The sequence below is a fragment of the Perna viridis genome, chromosome 1, assembly GCF_037379345.1.
Source record: "Perna viridis isolate PV_CMFRI_1.1 ecotype Kerala chromosome 1, ASM3737934v1, whole genome shotgun sequence".
Taxonomy (NCBI): Eukaryota; Metazoa; Mollusca; class Bivalvia; order Mytilida; family Mytilidae; genus Perna; species Perna viridis.
This window is the reverse complement of record NC_142445.1, coordinates 27,632,582-27,653,437: the sequence shown is the minus strand read 5'-3', so window position 1 is coordinate 27,653,437 and position 20,856 is coordinate 27,632,582. Positions and strand designations below refer to the sequence as shown.

At 32.0% G+C, this 20,856-nt stretch overlaps 1 protein-coding gene across 8 annotated transcripts in view; it reads right to left on the bottom strand.

The window, feature by feature from the left end:
* Window positions 1-514: 514 nt before the first annotated feature.
* LOC148628040 (uncharacterized) overlaps window positions 515-20,856 on the bottom strand; it is a 64,393-nt gene continuing 44,051 nt past the window's right edge. For all 8 annotated transcript variants that reach the window (XM_088583838.1, XM_088583851.1, XM_088583870.1 and 5 more), the window contains 6 exons: window positions 18,509-18,568; window positions 11,533-11,868; window positions 5,201-5,326; window positions 4,123-4,296; window positions 3,437-3,663; window positions 515-2,716 (listed from right to left, as the gene is read on the bottom strand). In XM_088583838.1, coding sequence (XP_088439964.1) covers window positions 2,089-2,716; window positions 3,437-3,663; window positions 4,123-4,296; window positions 5,201-5,326; window positions 11,533-11,868; window positions 18,509-18,568 — 1,551 coding nt within the window. In that variant the 3' untranslated portion in view covers window positions 515-2,088. The remainder of the gene's footprint in view (window positions 2,717-3,436; window positions 3,664-4,122; window positions 4,297-5,200; window positions 5,327-11,532; window positions 11,869-18,508; window positions 18,569-20,856) is intronic.

Sequence of the window (20,856 nt, the reverse complement as noted above, 5' to 3'; positions counted from 1 at the left end):
ATCATTCTTTAATTTTAGTTTTGTTAATCGTTCCTCGTGTTTAGAGTATAAGAAATGGACAATTCCACTTTGAGCTGGTAACTTAATGATAGTAGTTTGTGTATTTGTATTTTATTTTGTTTTGTTCGTTTGGATTTTTTTTTGTGTGTAATAACTATTCCATGCGATGTGAATTCTTTCAGACACGCAGCTTCTGCAAATGCAATTGTTATAATAATGTGTGCAATTTTGTTTTGCTTGCTATGTGTTTTTGTGTGTAAAGACTACTTCTTGCGGTGTGAAAATTTTTGAGACACGCAGCTTCTGCAAATACAATTGTTATAATAACGTGTGTCATTTTGATTTTCTAGTGTAGTACAAATGAGTAATATTTAATATATTTCTCAATTCTATGATCCAGAGTTCTTTCATAAATACTTCACTAAAAATAAGATCAATTTACTGTTACTACAAATACGTAACATTAAGGAGACAACGGGAGGTAATACAAAGTATGAAACGAAAAGAAGACATATTTAATGAAACGTTTATTTAAGCAACAATATAAATATGAATCCACAATGAATACTTTATCACAGACACTTGTAATGGACGGACCACTGTTTAACAGCGGAAAGGAATGCTGATATCGGGACTGCATATATCACGGTCAACAGTTAAACTTCAGCTGGTGCGTAAAACCTGCATATTTGATTAAAATCGTTTACAATCACCCAATATTTCTTTAAAAATGCAAGGAAGCCTATGTGTTAATAAGCAAAAATTTTTGTGTGAATTCTCAAATCGAACACACGAAGCATAAATTCCATTTGTATTTCTTCCCAACTATTTAAACCTGGTGCAAACTGACAGTGATCGGATTTAAAAGTTTTAAAGAAATTAATTAAAAAGAGCCGGTGAGCTGTTCTAAATAATCCAAGCAAAAACAAATATGGAAAAGATATAAACAAATAAGAGATCACATCTCTGCAGCAGCATATAGCACTTAAAAAATGATTACTGTGATATTTTATATGTAACAATAAATTAAATGCGAAAGGCTAAAAGCTAACACAAACATAACATAAGAGCACTTACATTTCAATACTGATATGGCATGTCCCAGCCTTCAAATTCTTTTGATTAAGGCTGATGCAACACATACAAACCACTAACAATGAAAGAGGAAGAACAAGATAAATAATCTGATGGAAGCACACCTAAACAGGCCTTGGGACTCTCTTTTGCTAAAAGAAACTATAAAGCGTGAGCAACTTTGTTACTGCTGTCCAGACCGGCTTCTGCTGGACCCTTAGTATATTTCAATATCAATGGTCCAATATTAAGCTTTTTTTTCACTAGGACGTGGAGTCAGACAAGGTTATCTGGTCCTTCCTCTTTCATAATCTACAAGGATATTATAACAAACGAGGTAGGTTTATAAGGATGACTACCAGATTCGAAGAGAAACAATGAGGTCACCAACGGTCGATAAGGTAAAACTGTTATCATTATTATTAAAATGTGAAAGTTTACTCTCGAAACATCAACTTTATGTTTCAATTGCACATGTCAATGTTTTTAAATTCTTCAACAGATGACAAAAATCAGACTCGAAATTGTTCAAGTTACATAATTTCTGTGACACAGTTTATCTTTCATGAAGAAAATATTTTGTGAGAATTGTTAATCTTGCATGGGAGTAAGTTTTTGTATAAATATATAATTTAAATATTATCTTGAATGGAAGAAAAAAATCATAACAGTCATAATGGTAATAATCATTTATAATAAAGATAAACTTTAAAAAATAAACACGATTATACATTTGTAACCTCAGTTATGATGATTTATGAAAAAAATATGGCACCTGATAATGGTAATCCACCAAGTCAATGTCTTAAGTCTGACATGGTTTGTTTTCGATTGTCATTCACCCCCTCTAACCGTATTAAAATGTTACAATGCAAAATTTAAATCTGGAGTTTTATCATAGTACAGTTAAAGCACAGTGATAAGAATGGACCAATGTGGAGTTTGAAAACCTTAATTTGGAAAATGGCTTTATATAGAATGAATTATTTATCGAGCTAAATATGGAACGATTACTCATAACAATTCATCAACATACTCAATACGATACTGAAACACAGGCACGTCTATTTCTTCCTCAAAAATGTTTGCTAATAATGTGAAATAATAGTTTCCTTCTTGCGGCAATGTTATGTGGAATGTCTCGGCGTTTTCTGAATCTCGGATTTCTTCGTCGATATTGTCCACTAATGAATCATCGTCAAGTTCTGCACCAGGCCCTGCATATTCAAGCTTGGGAATTACGGCCACATTCCTTAACAAAACAGTTACACTAAGTTTCCCATCATACGTTCGTATTACTGACTTCATACTTAATGGGCGAATGTTAAAATGAAACATGGCTGGCCACGTTTTCACAGTTCCTTCAAAATCTTCAATTGAAATGGACTGATTCATGAGCATCCATTTCTTTTCTTTGGGGAAATGGGACAGAATAAAATCATCCGGGGAAGTTCCGAAATAATGCTCGTTGAAGAATTTTTCCTTCCGTGCCCCAAAACAGGGATCTACAAGTCTAAATTGTCCATCAATGCTCACAGCATTCCATGTGTGTAAGAATTTTGATGATTGCACAGTATTTCCCGGAAGATAGTCTTTATGTTTCACATAACCTTCGACCTTTTCACATTTGATACCAGCCATCCTGGAAAAAATCAAAAATGTTATTTCACTTTACTTAAAAAAAAAGTCAGTCAAAAAACAAGACGACATTGTAGATGTTAACTTAGAGGAAAAATGTTGACACTGTAGATATCAACTAAGAGAAAAACGTTAGGCCAAAGCATGACAACACACATAAATCACATTCCAGTCTACTCTTTGACGTTTCAAAATCAAAAGTTGTTGTAGAGTACTTATCTAGTATTTTTTTCATACACATCGTGGATATCTGTATTACTTATGGATATAATCACACAAAAACATTTCAAACATAATTATATTGTTAATGAGAAACTTTACTTAGAAAGATATCGACTCGCGTGCTTAAATCGGTAAATAAAGTATTATTTGTTTGTAAAAATTATATTACTAAATATTTGGGATAGGAAAATAGAATAATTTATTTAAAACTGTACATTTTAAATGATTTGGATATTCTTACTTTATGCCATGCATAACATTAACAACTGGGCGAATACTGATAGAAGAGCAGGGGAGTTAAGACACTGGCTAAAGACTGTTTTTTTTACTGCGTTTTGATTTTAAGCAAGTCAGTTATTAATTTTAATCGTGATCTCATAGTATCATTTTAATCTTATACATGTAATATGTGTGATATAACACTTTTATCAAAATACCACCTTTAAAATTGATCCATTATTGGTGGAAAATAAGACAAGCCTACAGTAAGTATATATCTTACTTGCACAAATCTTGATAAAACTGAGCATAAATCAGCTTCTTATCATGTAACTGGCGTAGTTTAGCACACGGCGAACTGTTCTTTTTGACTGGGTGTTTTGCGTACTTGGGCAAATTAATCCGTGTGACCCAGTGGTACAAAGCAGCGGCTTTCATTTCTGTCGACGCGAGGCCTTTAGTAATACCAGCAACAAGACTTTTGATGTCGCTAAAAGACTCTGGTTTAACCTACAACAAATATATTGCAAAGTAATTACATTTCTTAAATCCTTTGTAAGATACGCTAAGAAAAACCTTGTTAAAATTACACTCTGTTTATTAAAATCTTTGTAGATGACAGTTACAAATTAATTTTTCATTCATTCCTCCTTTTAGCAACTGTATGTTATTTCATCTTGCTTACAGATCTTGTATGACACATGTAAGTTGGTAGTTCCACATGTTCTAAGAGTTCGCTTTTTATCCCTACATAGTGATTCAGATTCTATGTTCCACATAACAAGGTTATTCTTTCAAGTTAATCACCTGTATCTAGAGAGTAAGGAAAGGAAGGTCCCAGGCCATGATTCTGTTCATTTTCCCCTAAATGTTGAACAAAGAAACGAAATTTCATTTACACAAAAGGCGGTTCTTATCCCCTTCAAAATCCTCCATATGGATCTGCTACTGAAATTTAACTGTAGTTACCTTTTCAATTTTCTCCGACAAAATGTCAGAGGATTCGATATGACAAGCCTCGTCTATATCATCACGTGGTTCCTTTGTCGCTTCGGAACTAGAATAACTGGAATAACTTCCGGAAGACATACTAACGGCAATACCACTATCAGGCCGACTCTTCACACTGAATTTTCCCTCAGTCTGAAAAAAATATGCAAAAATGTTGAAAGATGATATACTAGTAAACATATTCTTCCAACCAAAACTGAGCCGCTTTCATTTGAAGACCTTTCTTTAAATATAACAGGATTAAAGTGACACTTTCCCATTTAGACCATTTTGAAAGTTAAAGACACCAACAAAGCGAAGAATTGGCGAGTTAAATAGTTGAAAAAGTCCTTTTCCCTTAGGAGAAGCTTGTAGGTTGCCATTTTATCATTGATGTCAAAAACTACATTGGAATTACGTTAGCGGACTATGGCCCCTATAGTTTATCGGAATAAGTATTGTTTTGTTCCGGAAATGTTCAAGAATGCTGTTGTTCTATAAATGTTGACGTCGGAAAACAATAAGGGAAGCCAAATAGAAAACAGCTGAGTTTAGTATTCATGAATGGATTAACAGAATCAGAAGTGCAATTGATTTTACAATGTAAAATATAAGTCATCTGATATAACAGTTCAACTAGTTTAAACATTGATAGCCTTTTGTTAGAACAAACCGGATGCCGTGAAAATCCATATCTAATTCATGAAAAGGAATGACAATGTAATTTAAAGCAGGTGATGTTTACAGTGCTTGAAAAATAAATATTTCTCTGAAACGATATACAACATGAGACAGTCAATTAAATAAAAACAGATTGCAAAAAATAACAAATGTTTAATTATCTGCGGGAAATCGAGACTGTCAATATTTCATATCCAGAATAACAATAGGCAATACGGTAGACTATGTTTTTGTTTAATGCTATTTAAAATTTGAAGACAAAAGTACGAGTATTGAGGAGTGTCACGAAATGTCTTTTCTCGGTCCGATGTGTTCATTATTTTGTAAAATTGATGAAAACATGATTTTTTTTAATTCAGTAAAACAAAACACAAACCTCTTCTACCTTCGTCAGGTTGTTATCCTCTGTCCCTTCGTTCAATGGTTCCATGGGTAATATTCCATGTACTTGTGTTGTCCCAGGTCTCCGCTTTCCGGTCGGTACCCGCGATCGAGCCGACTTCTACAATTCAGAAAATATATACATGTATAAATTACAAAATGGCGTCCATTTTTTTCTAAACAATTTTCGAAAATGTCTCTTTATGCAAATTTGAGTTTGAGTTTGAAGTCCTACCTTGAACTTTTTCAACACATACATATCCATGGCCAAGGTTAATGCCAACTTGTTTAAGTTGATAGAATAAACAAAAAGTTGAACTTACAATTTAGACACGGACAAAAATCATAATATAAAGAAAACCCCAATAGTTGCCAAATTGTATTATTACTAAACCAAATTATATCACCAATATGGCACTATTAAAATGATAACCTTCATCAATGTATTGCAGGCATAACGCTACATGCATGTCGACCAAAAAAAAGTGAAATGGGCGAGCACAAGTGAAATGAACAACGATCTACATGTAGGTTAAGGACAGAAGAAGTAGAGTAATTTTTTGGATAAAATCGTCTCGGTTTCCTGCCAAGTTTGGGGTCTCGACATATAGTACCCTGAAAACGACTTTGTACGTTACAGAAAGGCATGTGTTCTTAAGCTTCTTTGTAATAATCAGATTGTATTGTGTATCACTACTTAGTTACAAAGCAGGATTGGTACCAAAGTTCAGCTAGGGTATTTCGGTTCAATCGAATATGCCTGATCTTAAAATGAATGAAAATAAATTTTCCAGCAGGTTCGTTTTAGCAACTGTTCAGTCAACGACGCATTTGGGGAATTCAATGAGAGCTCAAGACACATACTGTCATTTGCTTAATAGGTAAAAGTTTCTACTATATTGAGGAAGAAAATGAAATATGGATACAGGTCTTGTTGCGTTTCTAATATAAGATACTCCGGGAGGTACTTGTGTAACACTTTTAAGCTAAGCGGAAATACACCATGAACTGTTGCGAACTAGAATCATATAATTATTTTAAAATATGCGTCAAAATATCAAGAGTAAAAAAATTCAAACAAAATTCATTACGATGCAAGCACAGTCATATGTAAACATATACATTTACTAAGATATTTTTCCAATAATCGGTAAAAAAAACACACTTACACAAAAAATGTTGTAATGACCTATTGTAATTTTATGTAAAAATTTAGAATACAACTCGAATAATATAAACTCATACATCCCTTACCAATGTTATTGGAGCTAAATCCATGTCATAATAAATACAACAACACGAAATCAAAGTTAAAAGACGTCTTGAAACACAATCCTGTTAGGATAGCTATCCGTTGGAACGCCTAAGCTGATGATGAAATTCATCCACCATATCCCCTGCAGTTAATTATTTTCACATTTTATCACAGACGCAATATCAGATCAATGAATTTATAAATATTTATAACCAGAAATAAACGGGCACCTGTAACATTACGCCTTGTTCAAAACCTTGGGGGTATTGTTTGAAATAGAATGGCACTTGGCCGTTGTCATTGTTGTTCATTGTGATAAGTTTGTCGTAATAGTTCCGTAACCACTGTACAACCTAATTAAAACTTCAGAAATACTTAGGGTTTTCTTTTCGGTGATGAAAGGTATGATTTTGTTCAAACGAAAGTCGTATTTATGGCATTGTGCGGTATTGTAATTTAAACAATGACGTGACTCAAGTAGATTTGTGTCAACACTGTTGAGAAATATTATTTCTCGGGTGGGATGCCTAGAGGAGGGCAGTTATATCAAGGCTAAGAAGTTTTCTGGTTAATTTTCGAAGTACAATGTATCAAACTTTGACATTTTCGTCAATACAAATTACTTAATAAAGTAATCTGAATATTGAAATTTAACAAATATACCAATTAATACTCTTTGATAAAGCTGATATGCAACTTAATTGACGAATTAGGCCAATTATTGTGACAAGTAAGCATGGCATATGAAGCAAGTAATCGGCGTTCTGAGATCTTATAGAAAGTGATCGGAATTACGCACGTAACGTGCTCTAAAGAGTTGCCAACACAATAGCAATGAAGCTGTTTTAACCGTTATTCGAGCCACCAGAACATGATGAATTTACCTAAAAGATAGCAACTAGATTTCTGAATTGTGAGGATTATGGTTTGTTCAAAGGGAAAGATATTTATTTGGTGTGTCTGTAATCAAAGTGAATGAGTCAGTTGTAGATCAGACGAACTCTCTATAATACTTAAAATTTAAGTTTTTACTTTGCTTTTCATAAACTGATTTTTAAAAACCCTATTTGAAACTAAAGGGCCGCAAAAAAAGCATCCTACTTCAGATTCTACACGTACTTACAAAAAGCATTGTTTATTTTTCATTAAAACGTAAATTTCGTTAAAAATATTTCCTTCAAATAATCACCATGAAGATCTTGAAAACAACAGATTTAAGGCGATAGACCTAGGGTAAGGAAAATAACTCTTGCAATCTTTGGAATGTTTGTATTCAGCATTTTACATCAATCTTATGTAAGCACCAAAATGACGTGAACTGATTTCATTCTGCTTCAAATGAAAGCTCGATAGGCTTTGATGAAATTGAATATGTTACAAGCATATCGCTGATTTCAAGAGTTTAAAATAAAAAAAATAGCTAAATTACATATTGGACATTGGAATTTGAAATGGGCTTATAATGGTTCGTCTTAAGCTCCACATCTGTATAACTACCATTTGTTATTTTGTCTTAAAGTACCTGGCAATCAGCCATATTTGCTACTTATTTGAAAATTAAAATTGAATAATAATGTTTTGCAATGCAATAAAACGAAAGGGAAATATTAAAGTTACTAAATTTAGACATTCCCATGTTCGCGTAACACGAAACTAAAATCAATTGTTTTTGTGGTATTCATTGGAGAAATTTCTTTCATACATTCAACGATAAGATCAGCCTTACAATTAATATCATTTTCGGCCTGGTGAACTTATTTTCACTGGGGGTAGAAATGGGCACTGTTCGTGTCATTGATTCTCCTTCCCACTGGGGGATAGTGTTGCTCGTTTTTGAATGAAAATCTTCTGGGTCACAAGTGGTTAAACTACCCCGGGTGTTAAAGACACATTGTTCCTTATGGGTATCAGCTGTCTGTCTACAGAATATTTACGATTTAAACTTTTGTGTTAAATTATTTATTTTCATTCATTATTTCTATTTAGTAGGTTTTGTTGAATTGGGAGATGAAATCTAATATCGTTTGTTAGAGGATCGTGACCCTATTTGAATTCCGTTTGGTCTACTTTAGTATAGAGTGAATGCATCTCTCTGTTCAAAAGTGCATTTTTTACGGGAGACACTTAAAATCGGTTATCATTATCTTTCTATGGTATCTGTATTTAAGATATTGAGATTAATAGATTCAGTGAATCATCATTTATTTTATAGTTAAATAAAAAAAAAAGGTTTTTGGGTCAGACATGGAATAATTTCCCCCTTTTCCCCATCCATAAATGTCGGCAAAAGTCTGATTAACATGCAATAATTAAAATGGGATTTTAGATTATGCAACAGAGACTTTGCACCAGACATTTGAATAATGACAGAATGTCATAACATCAAAACCGTTGTATGTAAGGGAAGGTAATAAAGTTTATACTAAATCCCAAAATTGCTCTGATCCCATTACGGCTTAAAATGCTTTAATAGAAACATAATGGTCATTTAATTTACCAATACTATGGTTCATGCGGTCAATTTTTAAATAGACCCCCTACTCAAACCACTGTTTCGTATATCGATAACCATTTCAGCTGTTAACGGGAGTGACCGAAAAATTTTATATTTTAAGTATTTAAATCGTTCACAGATGCCAAATAAACAATTAACTTTCCTGTGCTACATGATTAAATTTTAACCCTTTTTGGTATCCTATATTTTTAACAAAGAACGAGTGTTTACGTGACAAAGAAAGCGTAAAACCATTATAGCTATCAAGACCGAAACAGAAAGATGAAAAACTAATTTAAAAAGTTTAATTAATATAAACGGTCATAAAATTTTTGAGTAAAGGTGACTTTTGCCTTGTGTATCCTCTGTCCATTATAACTGTATAAGTTTATCGAGTTTTAGTTAAAAAACATAATTTAAGTAAAATATATATCGTAAAATGCATTTTTTGCCCATTTTTGGCCTTCAATTCATATCAACTCCATACTTCAGTGGTCGGATGAACATCATTTAAAAAGCACTTTAAAAGCATCACAAAACAATGTAAAATATCATAAAATTTGAAAGCAATACCAAGTGATATTTAGATTTTCCGTCCTTTTAGGTTTCACTTTCTAATTTCGTTTGTCTAGACTACTTTAATGATCAATACCTATTTTATTGCACAAAAAACGCGACGAAGGAACATAGTAATAGTATGCGTCCGTCCGTTCGTCTGTCGAACTTCTCTTGCTCAGTTAATATTTGAGTCTATATTTTAACTGTTCATATACAATTCACTATGTCTAAAGCAACCCACTTTTGGGCAAACCATTGTCAAGTTGGACAAGTTCTACTTTCCGATTTAACTTCGCCAGAATGTGAAACTGACATCCATACAAAACTATGAAATGTACACGGATAATAAGCCTGCATTGTTTTGTACTTCGGCGGTATTTATTAATTTATTCAAATGATATTTGATGCCCTTACGTCATTTCAAGAGCCTCCATTCCTTCCAACAATGAGTTGACTGACACGTACAAAAAAAGGTAAACCAGGCACAGGAACGAGTTAAATTTTGCATTGTGATTCATATTTCTAATTATATTATTTAATTTCTTCATATTAATATCATTATTCGATAACATCAACAATTTAATATAAAGACCTCAATTACATTTGTATAAATAACTGCATTAGTTTTTATATACCTTACATCTTCGCTATAGTATCTTTACAAGCCATTCGGCATTGAGAAATAAAAGGCAATTTAAAATGCAGGGAAAATATCGTTTTCAATATACTTTTACTAGACCTAACGGTAAATATTTAAAATGAACGATCATTTCATAAATGTCGGTTTTTATATTTGATTGAAATTGAGCATGAATTCAGCACGTCTTTGATGTTCAGTTAGTTTCATACTTTATTCATAAACAGCAAACGTTAAAACTGAGCAATGTCGTGTCGCATTTATGTAACAGTTTGTAATAAAGGTATCCGATGTTTCCCGATACTTAAATCGTGTAATTGTTATTTACAATTTTTTTTATTTCATTCTATTACGTGGTTCATGTCAATGCATTGACATAAAATGCAAAAACGTTCTCGATCTTCAAACATCATTACATTAGGATTGTTTAGGGCACTCTTTAAGCGAGACAAGAAAGTGAATAAATCACTTTATTTAAATATCTTTTCAAATACTCTGGTCGTAAGAATTGTAATGACCACAGATTTAAAACATCGTGAGGTCTAATTTTTCGGTGATTAAATGAAATCAAAATATAATTACGATAAATGGCTTACTCTCTATTTAATGTTGTTTACCACACATTTAAAGACGTCACTATATTCATAATAAATAATAAAGCTTAACAAACAAAGATCAGATATAAACAAACAATCCATTAAAATTAAGTTTTTTTGGGAGCTTTGTGCTTTTATTAATCGTCGCGATCAAATAAGAAGTTTATTTAACAGTTTTTTTTAAACATTCAAATTATTTTGTTCAATCTAAATAAAAAGCGTGAAGACTGTGCAAACACAATAGAATAATAGCAACGGTCGAATCTTGGAAACCGTTTAGGGTTAGGAATAAAAATGTCCTTAAAACTGAATTACATTTTTTTAAAAATTAAAATGGGAATTGGGAATACGATATCGTTTAGAAACTATTTTATAAATTATCCGTAACTTAGCAAAGACCAAAAATAAATATAATATGTAAAGACAGAAAAAAAAATATCTCTACATGTAATGCTTTATCGCAATGGTACAGCAAAATGAACAACTACTGAACACGAACATCGAAAAAAATTAAAAGTAAAAAATATTACTTATTTGTAGAAAACTAAAGAGTGTCTGATAATTTTAATAAAAGAAAACCCGAGACAAAAAATACGAGACAGTGGGCAGTTGATACTATTGATAACAGTAATAACTATTACATGTATCACCATTGAAAGTAAAGACACAGAAAAAAAGAAGCAATTGAGTTTATACAGTATTGTAACTGAAATTGGGAATCATACAAGCTCAATAAAGCACTTACAAATAAAGAGTTAAATAAATTTGCATACAAAAGACAACTTACCGCTCTTTGATACTTTTGAACCTCTCCCCATAGGTCATCACCGTTCCCTCCTATGCCGTTTCGATTATTCCATCGTCGCATGTCCGGTTCGCTCTTTCGACTGATGGTACTGCCAGCACTATTGACAAAAACATCTTGTCTAGGATCGATAGCATCGGTAAGACTGTGTGTCCTGGAAATCGGGGCTTCTGCCACCTTAATCGTCTGTACATTTATACAAGCAGTTTTCCTCATGTGGATGATCATTAGTTTCCTTAATATATCCTCTGTCACAACATTCTTGTCCAACTTCTCCAAAATATCTTTAGTGAAATTTTGGTCTAGTGTTTTCAATTCCTAAAAGCAAAATCCGAATGGTGACTTAACCAATTTTTTATAATTGAAAAATCGTTTACCTCCTAAAACGAAGTCCAACTGATGACTTACTAAATGAATATTTGTAAATGACTGAATTCTCCGTCTATCTTAGTCATGTCATGTTCATAATATAAGTGGTTATAAAAGAAAATATCCTAAGGATTGTTTTTTCAGAGATATTCGACACCTAATCTTAGTTTACCATCCTATCCATCTAAGTAACAAATCCAATATGACCATTTATCTAACACTCTCTCCCTCTCTATTGTTAAAATTTATATACTTATCAAATTATTACAAACGAATTAATATACCACAGAGTGTATTGGTGCGTTTAATATCTCTGCTCAACTAGCGTTATTTCTTTTGTTGTAACAATAGGTTTAAAGATCCCCCGCCAATATATTCGAACACCGTTGGAAATTTTAGCATAGGTAAGGTCAGTATAAATTTAGTATTGGATACCCGGGTGACTGCTTCTGTTCATTTTGTCTCGTGCTCCGTGAACCGATATCTTTAAATAAAAGGAAAATTAACCTTTTTATCAACCCCACCAACCTTTAAACTATCGACCCGTATGTTTTGATACGAGACAGCTGTAACACTAATATCAGAGTATAAAATTGTACTACTTAATTTCATATTGACTAAACTGATTACATATCCAAATATAATAATTTAAAGCGTGTTTTAATATTGATATAAATTTTCCTTTATTTCTCTGCGTTCAGATTCAACACATTTTCTTTTAATAGTTCCGCTAAAATCTTTTTATTTTTATAGCGGATAAATGAATGGTTCATTTTTTTATATATGATTTGAGGAATTTAAATGGAAAAAAATGTAACATCACCATTCGGTGATTCATATTCAGTTCTACAAGTATAATGCTGATGTAAATCTAAATTTATAAACCGCGGGAAAATCCTTAAAAGCGTTGCCTTCAGTAAGGCGACCACATTATTGAATAATTTATGTAATTACATTTCCTTAATAATGCAAATAAAGACTTTAAAAAAAAGAAATATTTTGTTTTTTGTTGCATTACTTATACGTCACTTGGTAGCAAACAGGACTTTTAGATGATTATATAAATAGGTAGTCCTCAAAATTTGTAGTCCTGTCCTTATGGCTAACGCTACTTTAAGGAGGTTGACCTAAGGTAAGGGACACAACTCTTACAAATCATTGGAACGTTTTTCTATTCAGCATTTAACATCAATCTCATGTAAGCATAAAAGTAATATAGATTGATTTCATTCTGTTTCAAATAAAAGCTTGATAGGCTTTGACGAAATAGAAAATGATTCAATCATATCTCTTTCAAGAGTCATTTACGATACCCTAGACCTACCTTTAAGAATTTATTTAGGTAGCCCAAAGGACTATCAACCAAAATTTCAAGGTAGCCTCAGTTTAGGTAGACACAGGTCTACAGGAGCACTGTTAGTTTCGAACCCGTTCGGGCGGACAGGTGATCGATATACGAACGTTTAAGACGTTTAGTTAAACAATCTCGATACATTTTATATTGACCGTTTTGATGTTTTTTTTTATCATATCAAACGCTTTAAAGTTGGAAATGAACCCTTCTAATTTATGTAAACATATGCCTATATTCTTTTTTAAAAAAAATATATGTTTTCTAACAATAGCTTTTCGCGATCAAAGTATTCCAGGCCGTCAAAATATCACTTGATATAAAACAAACTTGTATTTAATTATCACGAAAGCTGTTAATATGATCGTCATAAAATTGTATATATGGTTATTTTCATTTCATTCATTTTTATTTATTTATTCGCTACCGAATAACCTAAAAAAAGCCTCCCCGACCTACGTTTTCAACCCGTATACTTGGAGTACAAATTGTGCTTTCAAACATAACAGAGATGTATAGCCATTAATATGATAATGACAACTTACGATTACTATACCACAACGCATCATTATGTCCATTAAGTAATGATTAACTTTGAATTCTCCAATTTCGTAGGGTGTAAATGGATAAATAATAAAAAAGGTTTCGTTCAACCGGGCTTATAAAGAAATGGAAAGTGCACAATCCCGATTTGAATGAATCGACCTAGTGTTCAGTAATTACACAAGGTACATCTGATCTTACATCCCCCATACACCCTGGGGGTTCTCCCTATGAGACATAAATTTAAAGTATCTACGTCATAACAATCTGTTAATAGCCGTTGCATTATTTTAAACCCTTTTCAATGGGAATATTTTAAACTACATGAAAATATATATCCTAAGTGGCTGCACTTTATTAGAATGCTAATATGTCCAAAAGAATAATTTGAATTTGTTCATCTTCAATTTAAATGCCTTTCGGCTACCATATCGCCCTAGGTAATTGTTGTATTGGGACTAATAAAAAATAATTAAAAAAATCCTTTGAAAATACCGCTGGCGATGCTGAATATATACAATGAATAAAAGACGGCAAAAATTGGAACTAAAATGTCACCTAGACTGATCAGCAACGATATTATCTTCATGTTCATAGATGTCTGTTGTAATATCTAAATATGGAAATGTCCCTAATAAATTTTATACAATCTATCAGCATGCATTTTGAACAAAAAGTAAATAAAAAGGGCAGAGGAAAGGTCATAATCGTGAAAAGAGAATACCTAAACTCAATCAAAAAAAGAAAAAGATAACATGAAAACGTAACGTAAAATGAAGACAAATTAATACAAATTATATGAAGCGAAAAATATAGTGAAATTAAAACTAAAACCAAATAACCAATCAAACTGTCAATGCATGGGACAAGTGCAATGGTTATGTTAGTGACCTGCGATGACCTCTAAAGTCAAATACTTAGAAAGATTACAATTCACTGATAGCACATACCAAATTTCAACCATGTCCTAAAATTCACACGGTAATAATTCTTAGCCTACTTAATGGTCAATACCTTATCAATATAACACACATATATATAGTACTAAATATTTCTATAAGATATCGACTTCAATACACGATAATTATATAAAGGTGTTAAAGTTAGCAGTATTAAAGAAAATGATAATTTTTAACATTAATCTCAATTTCTTCCTTTGAATGTCCACTGATTGAAATAAATCTAGTTTTTGGCGAAAATTATTAACGTTAGCAACTGTTTAGACGATAACCTTTTACACTTATTTTCCTAATTCATTAGAGCAAATGGAACAATGATAGAGACGTTCTTTATTTGGTCATTTCTAAACGAAGAGGTATACGGTACACACACGCTTTTGTTTCATACAGTGAAATACGGTTAAGTCCTATAAAATAGGATGCTGATATACATGATAGCCACAAAAATTACTTGCGAAGTTCGCCATAATATATAAAGACACATATCAAGTTTGAAATCAATTCATCCAAGTGGAATTGAGATAACTGAGACGTAATGCCGGAGAAGAGAAGGACTAGGTGATCCTAATCCCAGCTCGTTTAGAGGGGGTAAAATGAAAAATGAGTACTGTAAGGTATTTTGAAGACTCGTCAATCTTTTTCGAAAAAAGGTTTGCTCCCGGACCTATAAATGTTCTGTTTTATTACTGATTGATATGCCATTAAATAATAAATTCAAACATGTAATACTAGATGAAATTAAATTATCAATATTTTAATAAGATACAGTGAAATCTGCCTAAACCGAACCATTTCTTTTACTTTAAAATGGATTCGGTTTAGACGGGTGTCCGGCTCACCAAAGTTCAAACTACAATTTAATTGATATAAAGGGACTTTTGAAATATCTGGTTTAGACAGGTTTTAAGATTTTTAAGGGTTCGATTTATACAGATTTCATTGTATAAATGAATTAAGTTTATTCATCTCAAACACCTCTTATCATGTCTATTATTTACAATAAGGGCTATCAATTTAATAGAAAAACGTATAATGGGAATGAGTTTTATGTTGCATAAGATGAAGTAAAATAAATTGACCGATTTATATTTATTGTTTAATGATTTTTATTTTAAAAAATGAATCAAAATTAGAACAGGAAATCATAACTTACCACGTGTTTAATACTGTACCACAATAAATTCTTTAAAGAGCCAAAGAGACTAAAATCTATTATCAAACGACCCATTTCACTTTATATTATGATAAACTCGGGGGCGTTTGATATTTAGTTTGCTCTTTCTCCATGGTTCGTGCCATAGTCAGAAAGTTAATCGATACATCAAACCATTAAAAGTTAAAAGACTTGCATGGCATGATAGTATATTGTTCAATGTATTATTAAGGTTCAAAGACTTGCATGAGAATATATTACTAACTGCATTATTTTACGCTTTAAAAGTTATTGATTGAACTACATTTTTAAATACAAGTATTTTAGCCTGTATGCAGGCCAGGTTTCTAGTTTATTTTCAAAATTTTTCCAGTCAATGAAAGATAAAGACCTGTTCATCTTTAAAAAAGGATCTTGAATCATGCAGGTTTTATCAGGCTTTATTTTACAAATTTAATATCAACCAACACAAAATATCAATAAGAATTAGACGACAATAAGCCAACACATATGATATAGAGTATGCCACAAAACATTAGTCCTTTATCATGGAATGTGGAAGAAAACCATATCTAAAAAGTCCTTTAACGTGAAATGAAAAGAGACAAATGTTTATACCACATGTATCACATATTACTGAATGTGCATGATTCTTACAAAGACTTAATTACTAAAACCTAATGCTGACTGACGAACACAAACTCTCATGGCCAGAGAGACAAGACAGAATCAACAAAAATCGGGACTAAAGAGACAAGTCAGAAACAAAAGATTAAGTTAAAAGGGGTATAACAAAACATATTGCAGCAACCACAAAGAACAGAATCAGTAAAGTTAATAAAATAGCAACTAGGACTCAGTCAAAACTTAAGGCAAAGAGCAGGTGCATCGGTAATGTAAATGTGAAATAAACATCAAGTGCTCATTTCTTGTTAAATAATACATAAGTATGTGAAGGACAAAAACAATAATTAGAAATAAACTCGGTTTTAAATTGATAGTTCAGCAATTAAAACCACTCTGCAATCCTGACAAATGAAAAGTTGTCATCATTTTGTTAACATGACCGAAGACACCGAACACAACCTTCAGACATGAACGAAAACATGAACAATTCAAACTACCAATCACGAAACGTGATATGAAAAATCACCGAGAAAGAAATTACCGAATTTATTTCACAGTGTGAGTTGCCGATATTTTTTATTGTAATAATTTCTGTATTTTTTAATAATATTTTCTCTTATTTAATTCTAAATACATAAAGCCAGTAGAAACTAACATGAGGAATTTGTGTCAATTTTAAAGAAGACAAGTCTTTCCACTTGTAATTGAATAGACTTATATATTATAAAAACAAAACCAAAGATTAATTATAGGTACTTAACGAGATTAACAAAATGCCATCAGACGTGTCTACAGAGTAATTGTTACGACTAAGACAAAGTAAAGCAACATAAAAAGGAGAAAGAAGCGGTTATCAAAATAAAAAAAAATATGCCATGTTAATAAGTTAATCGGCTGGGTATAAAAACGCCAAATTAAGCAGAGAAGTTAATAATCCCTTAATCTTCCTCGCTTTGGGTTATTTTAAGAAAATATGTCGTATTTCATATAATTCGTAAGATAAATATTTCTACATGTCTATTAATTTGGGTTCTCAAATGGGTACTTCGAAATCTGGGTCATCAGATTACAAGCAATGAGTGAAAATATAGAATCTCATGAATATGATAACAATATGAACAAATCAACATCTAGTTAACTCGGTGGGTGTTTCTAGAAAAGCAAGGACGCTTTCCCATACCGGTGCATCTGCTACATGCTCCCAATTTTTAGTGGAGTCCGAGTTTCTCACTTACTTTTGTTACTTTCTATATATTACTTTGGTTATTTTACGTTCTTTTATGTGTTTGTCTGTATTCCATGCCCGGTCTTTGTCTCTGGATTACATTCTTTTGATTTTCGCTAGAATCTTGGTTCCCTTGATTACTCCACATAACAACACAATTCCTAATAGTGCTTTGTGTTATCTTTAATTGCAAGGGAAATCAAGGGAACCAGGATTAGAACGGCAATCAAAAAGAACAAAATCCAGGGATAATTACTGGACAAAGGAAGTAGACACACACACAAAGACCACGAAATAATAAAAACAACACTAACATAAAAATTAAAGTAAATGAACAAACCCAGACTCTACTTAAACAAAACTGTTGGCATGGACCAGGTGTATCGGTAGGGTAAGCGTCTTCTGATTTTATCAAGTCACTCGCCGAATTGCTAATTATAAATGTCACATCCGGAGGTAATGAGAGGAAACGTTAAAAAAAAACTGTATTCGTGGTGCAGTCGGATACACCAATTGAAAACGATCTACGAGTTCATGGTGATGACCATAAAACACATGTCATTATAAGAAGAAACGTTATCACTGAACATCGTTATTTGTTATTTCTATGGTTTGTTTTAAATAAAATACCACAATTCTTGAAGATTCACGTTTCTTGAACAGAAACTAATTTATATTAGGTACCGAAGTATATTAATGTTTTTTTCTAAAAGAATACAAGATATACTTACCAATTGGACTTCGGCTGGAGTTGGTTTGTGACCATTTAGCTTGACATTGGTGGTGGAGTCCTGTTAAGATAAGAAATAATCTCGTTTAGTCGTCTACAGATCATAACGTATTTGTTCAAAACATCCAATTATAAGCTTTTTGATTGTTTCTTCACTCTAATACTATAATCTGAATAATTTTTATCTGTTTAAGTAGATCATATTCATATCATATTCATATTTGTGGCCATTTTAATTGACTGTTTATATCAAAGTACCAAACATACATTGTCTGCGAATGTCTAATTCATCAAATTAAACTGATAGATGGTGTATGAAGTAAACACTGAACCAGAGGTGAGACCTCCTGAAGAGAAAATGGTCCTAGTTTAAAATTATCATTGACAGTTCTGACTAAAGAACCTTTTATCTAATGTTTATTAAATTTAGATTATTACTTTCAGAAATCAATTCGTTTAATCAAAAGCCATAATAACGGGGAGAGGGGTCAGGAAATACTATAATATTGTAATATAAAGAAATTTAGTTATATCTTAAATCAATTGTTAATTGATAATTATTTTTTAATTTGATGTTAGACATTTGAAAGACAGTTAGCTACAAATGAACGTTAAAATGCCAATAAATTATTGAAAAGAACTTATTTCACATTAGTGTAAACTCATATTCGAAGCAGACTGAAAGACGGCTTCTTTTACATTTCGGTCAATAATCGACCTCCATTTATAGAACAATATAATTTGTCAATTGACTATTTAAAAGGAAATACCGATTTAAAGTGTAAAACAATTAACATTTCTGTGAATATTTAGTGACTTTTGAATATAATTTTGCCCATTACAGCAGTTAAGAAGACCACACATTTACGACACCGCAGTTTAAAAAGGAAAAGAACTTGCATAAAAATAAATGCTATTACAAGCTGAGGATGCTTTAGTTTTATACAGAATTAAAGAAAATCCTTTAATCTTTTTTGTTGTTGTTGTTGCTACACAGTGTAAAAAATACCAATAAAAGACACATTTTATAGTAATTCTATTCCCTCAATAAAGAGCTCGAGAATCTCAAAATTTTCGAAACTATTAGAATATATGCGTACACGACATATATTTAAATGTAATTAACAACCGTTTTAGAACAATAATTGTATATCATCTTAAATTGGTAGATTTTGATTTAAAGCTGTCATAACAGCCATTAACAGAAACACTTGTGACCTGACCGCTATAATACAAAAGTAGAATTATGTGTAATCCCATTTAAAGTACAGTTGAAAAAGTCTTTACTCGCTGCCTAAAGTCTTTTGATGTTTGAAAGTTGATTGCACTTTTAGACATGAATATTTTTTTTATATGGATGAGTAATAGCATCCAAGAACAGAGAATCAAGTAAATTTTAATAGGGAGAGATTCTACTCGATGTATAATCTATCAGATTTTAACTTGACAATGAAAGTGTAAATCTGCACGACGAATGCAATGATTCAACGTTGCAAATCATACACTTTCAATTCATCAGTTCTGAAGCAGATTTTTTTTGTTAACTTATCTCGATTCATAATTTGTTATACATTCCTAAGATGAACTGTCTTTCTTTTACAGATATATGGTTAAATAATTAGTTTGATCACCTCGAGATGGAACATTGCTAAGAAATGACTGTCTGTATCTTTGTCATGCTCCCAAGTCAGAGTTTTGAGTCCACCCTCGCTCCCTCAAACCCCTGACACTACTCATTCATATTTAGCGGGTATCGCCCAGCCAATTCCGATTGGTTGCTTCTCCGGGTGCGAAGCACCAATGAAAATTGATTTGATATAAAATGTAGATTCTGTTTTGAGTCTTTAGCGAAAAAAATGACGTTACGTGTATGTAGCCATTTTGTAAGTTATATCGAAGAGTTTCTATTACGAGTGATTTGATTGGATTTTGGATCCCGGTTAAATTTAGGTAACTCACTAGATGGCGCTGGACGATACCCGCTAAATATGAATGAGTGATGTCGGGGGTTTGAAGGAGCAAGGATTGACTCAAAACCCTGACTTGGGAGGATGATCTTTGTATGCATAACATATAATCGTCACCGTAGTGACGGATTTTTCTCGACTGCTCCTCCTTTTAAATCTCAACGATGACCGTTTCTGAAATGATCTACTATGTTAAAAAATACGGGGCCTAGTTTCAAAGTACTTTAAAGGTACAACCCCAAAACGTATTTAATTGCATCTCTACATCCTATATATTGATATTTTAAAACAAAGCAAGTATAAAATCCTTCTTCCTTTTACAAGAATTTCTATAGACAATAATAAACGTATCCAGCCAATACTTGTCATACATTTTTCTAAA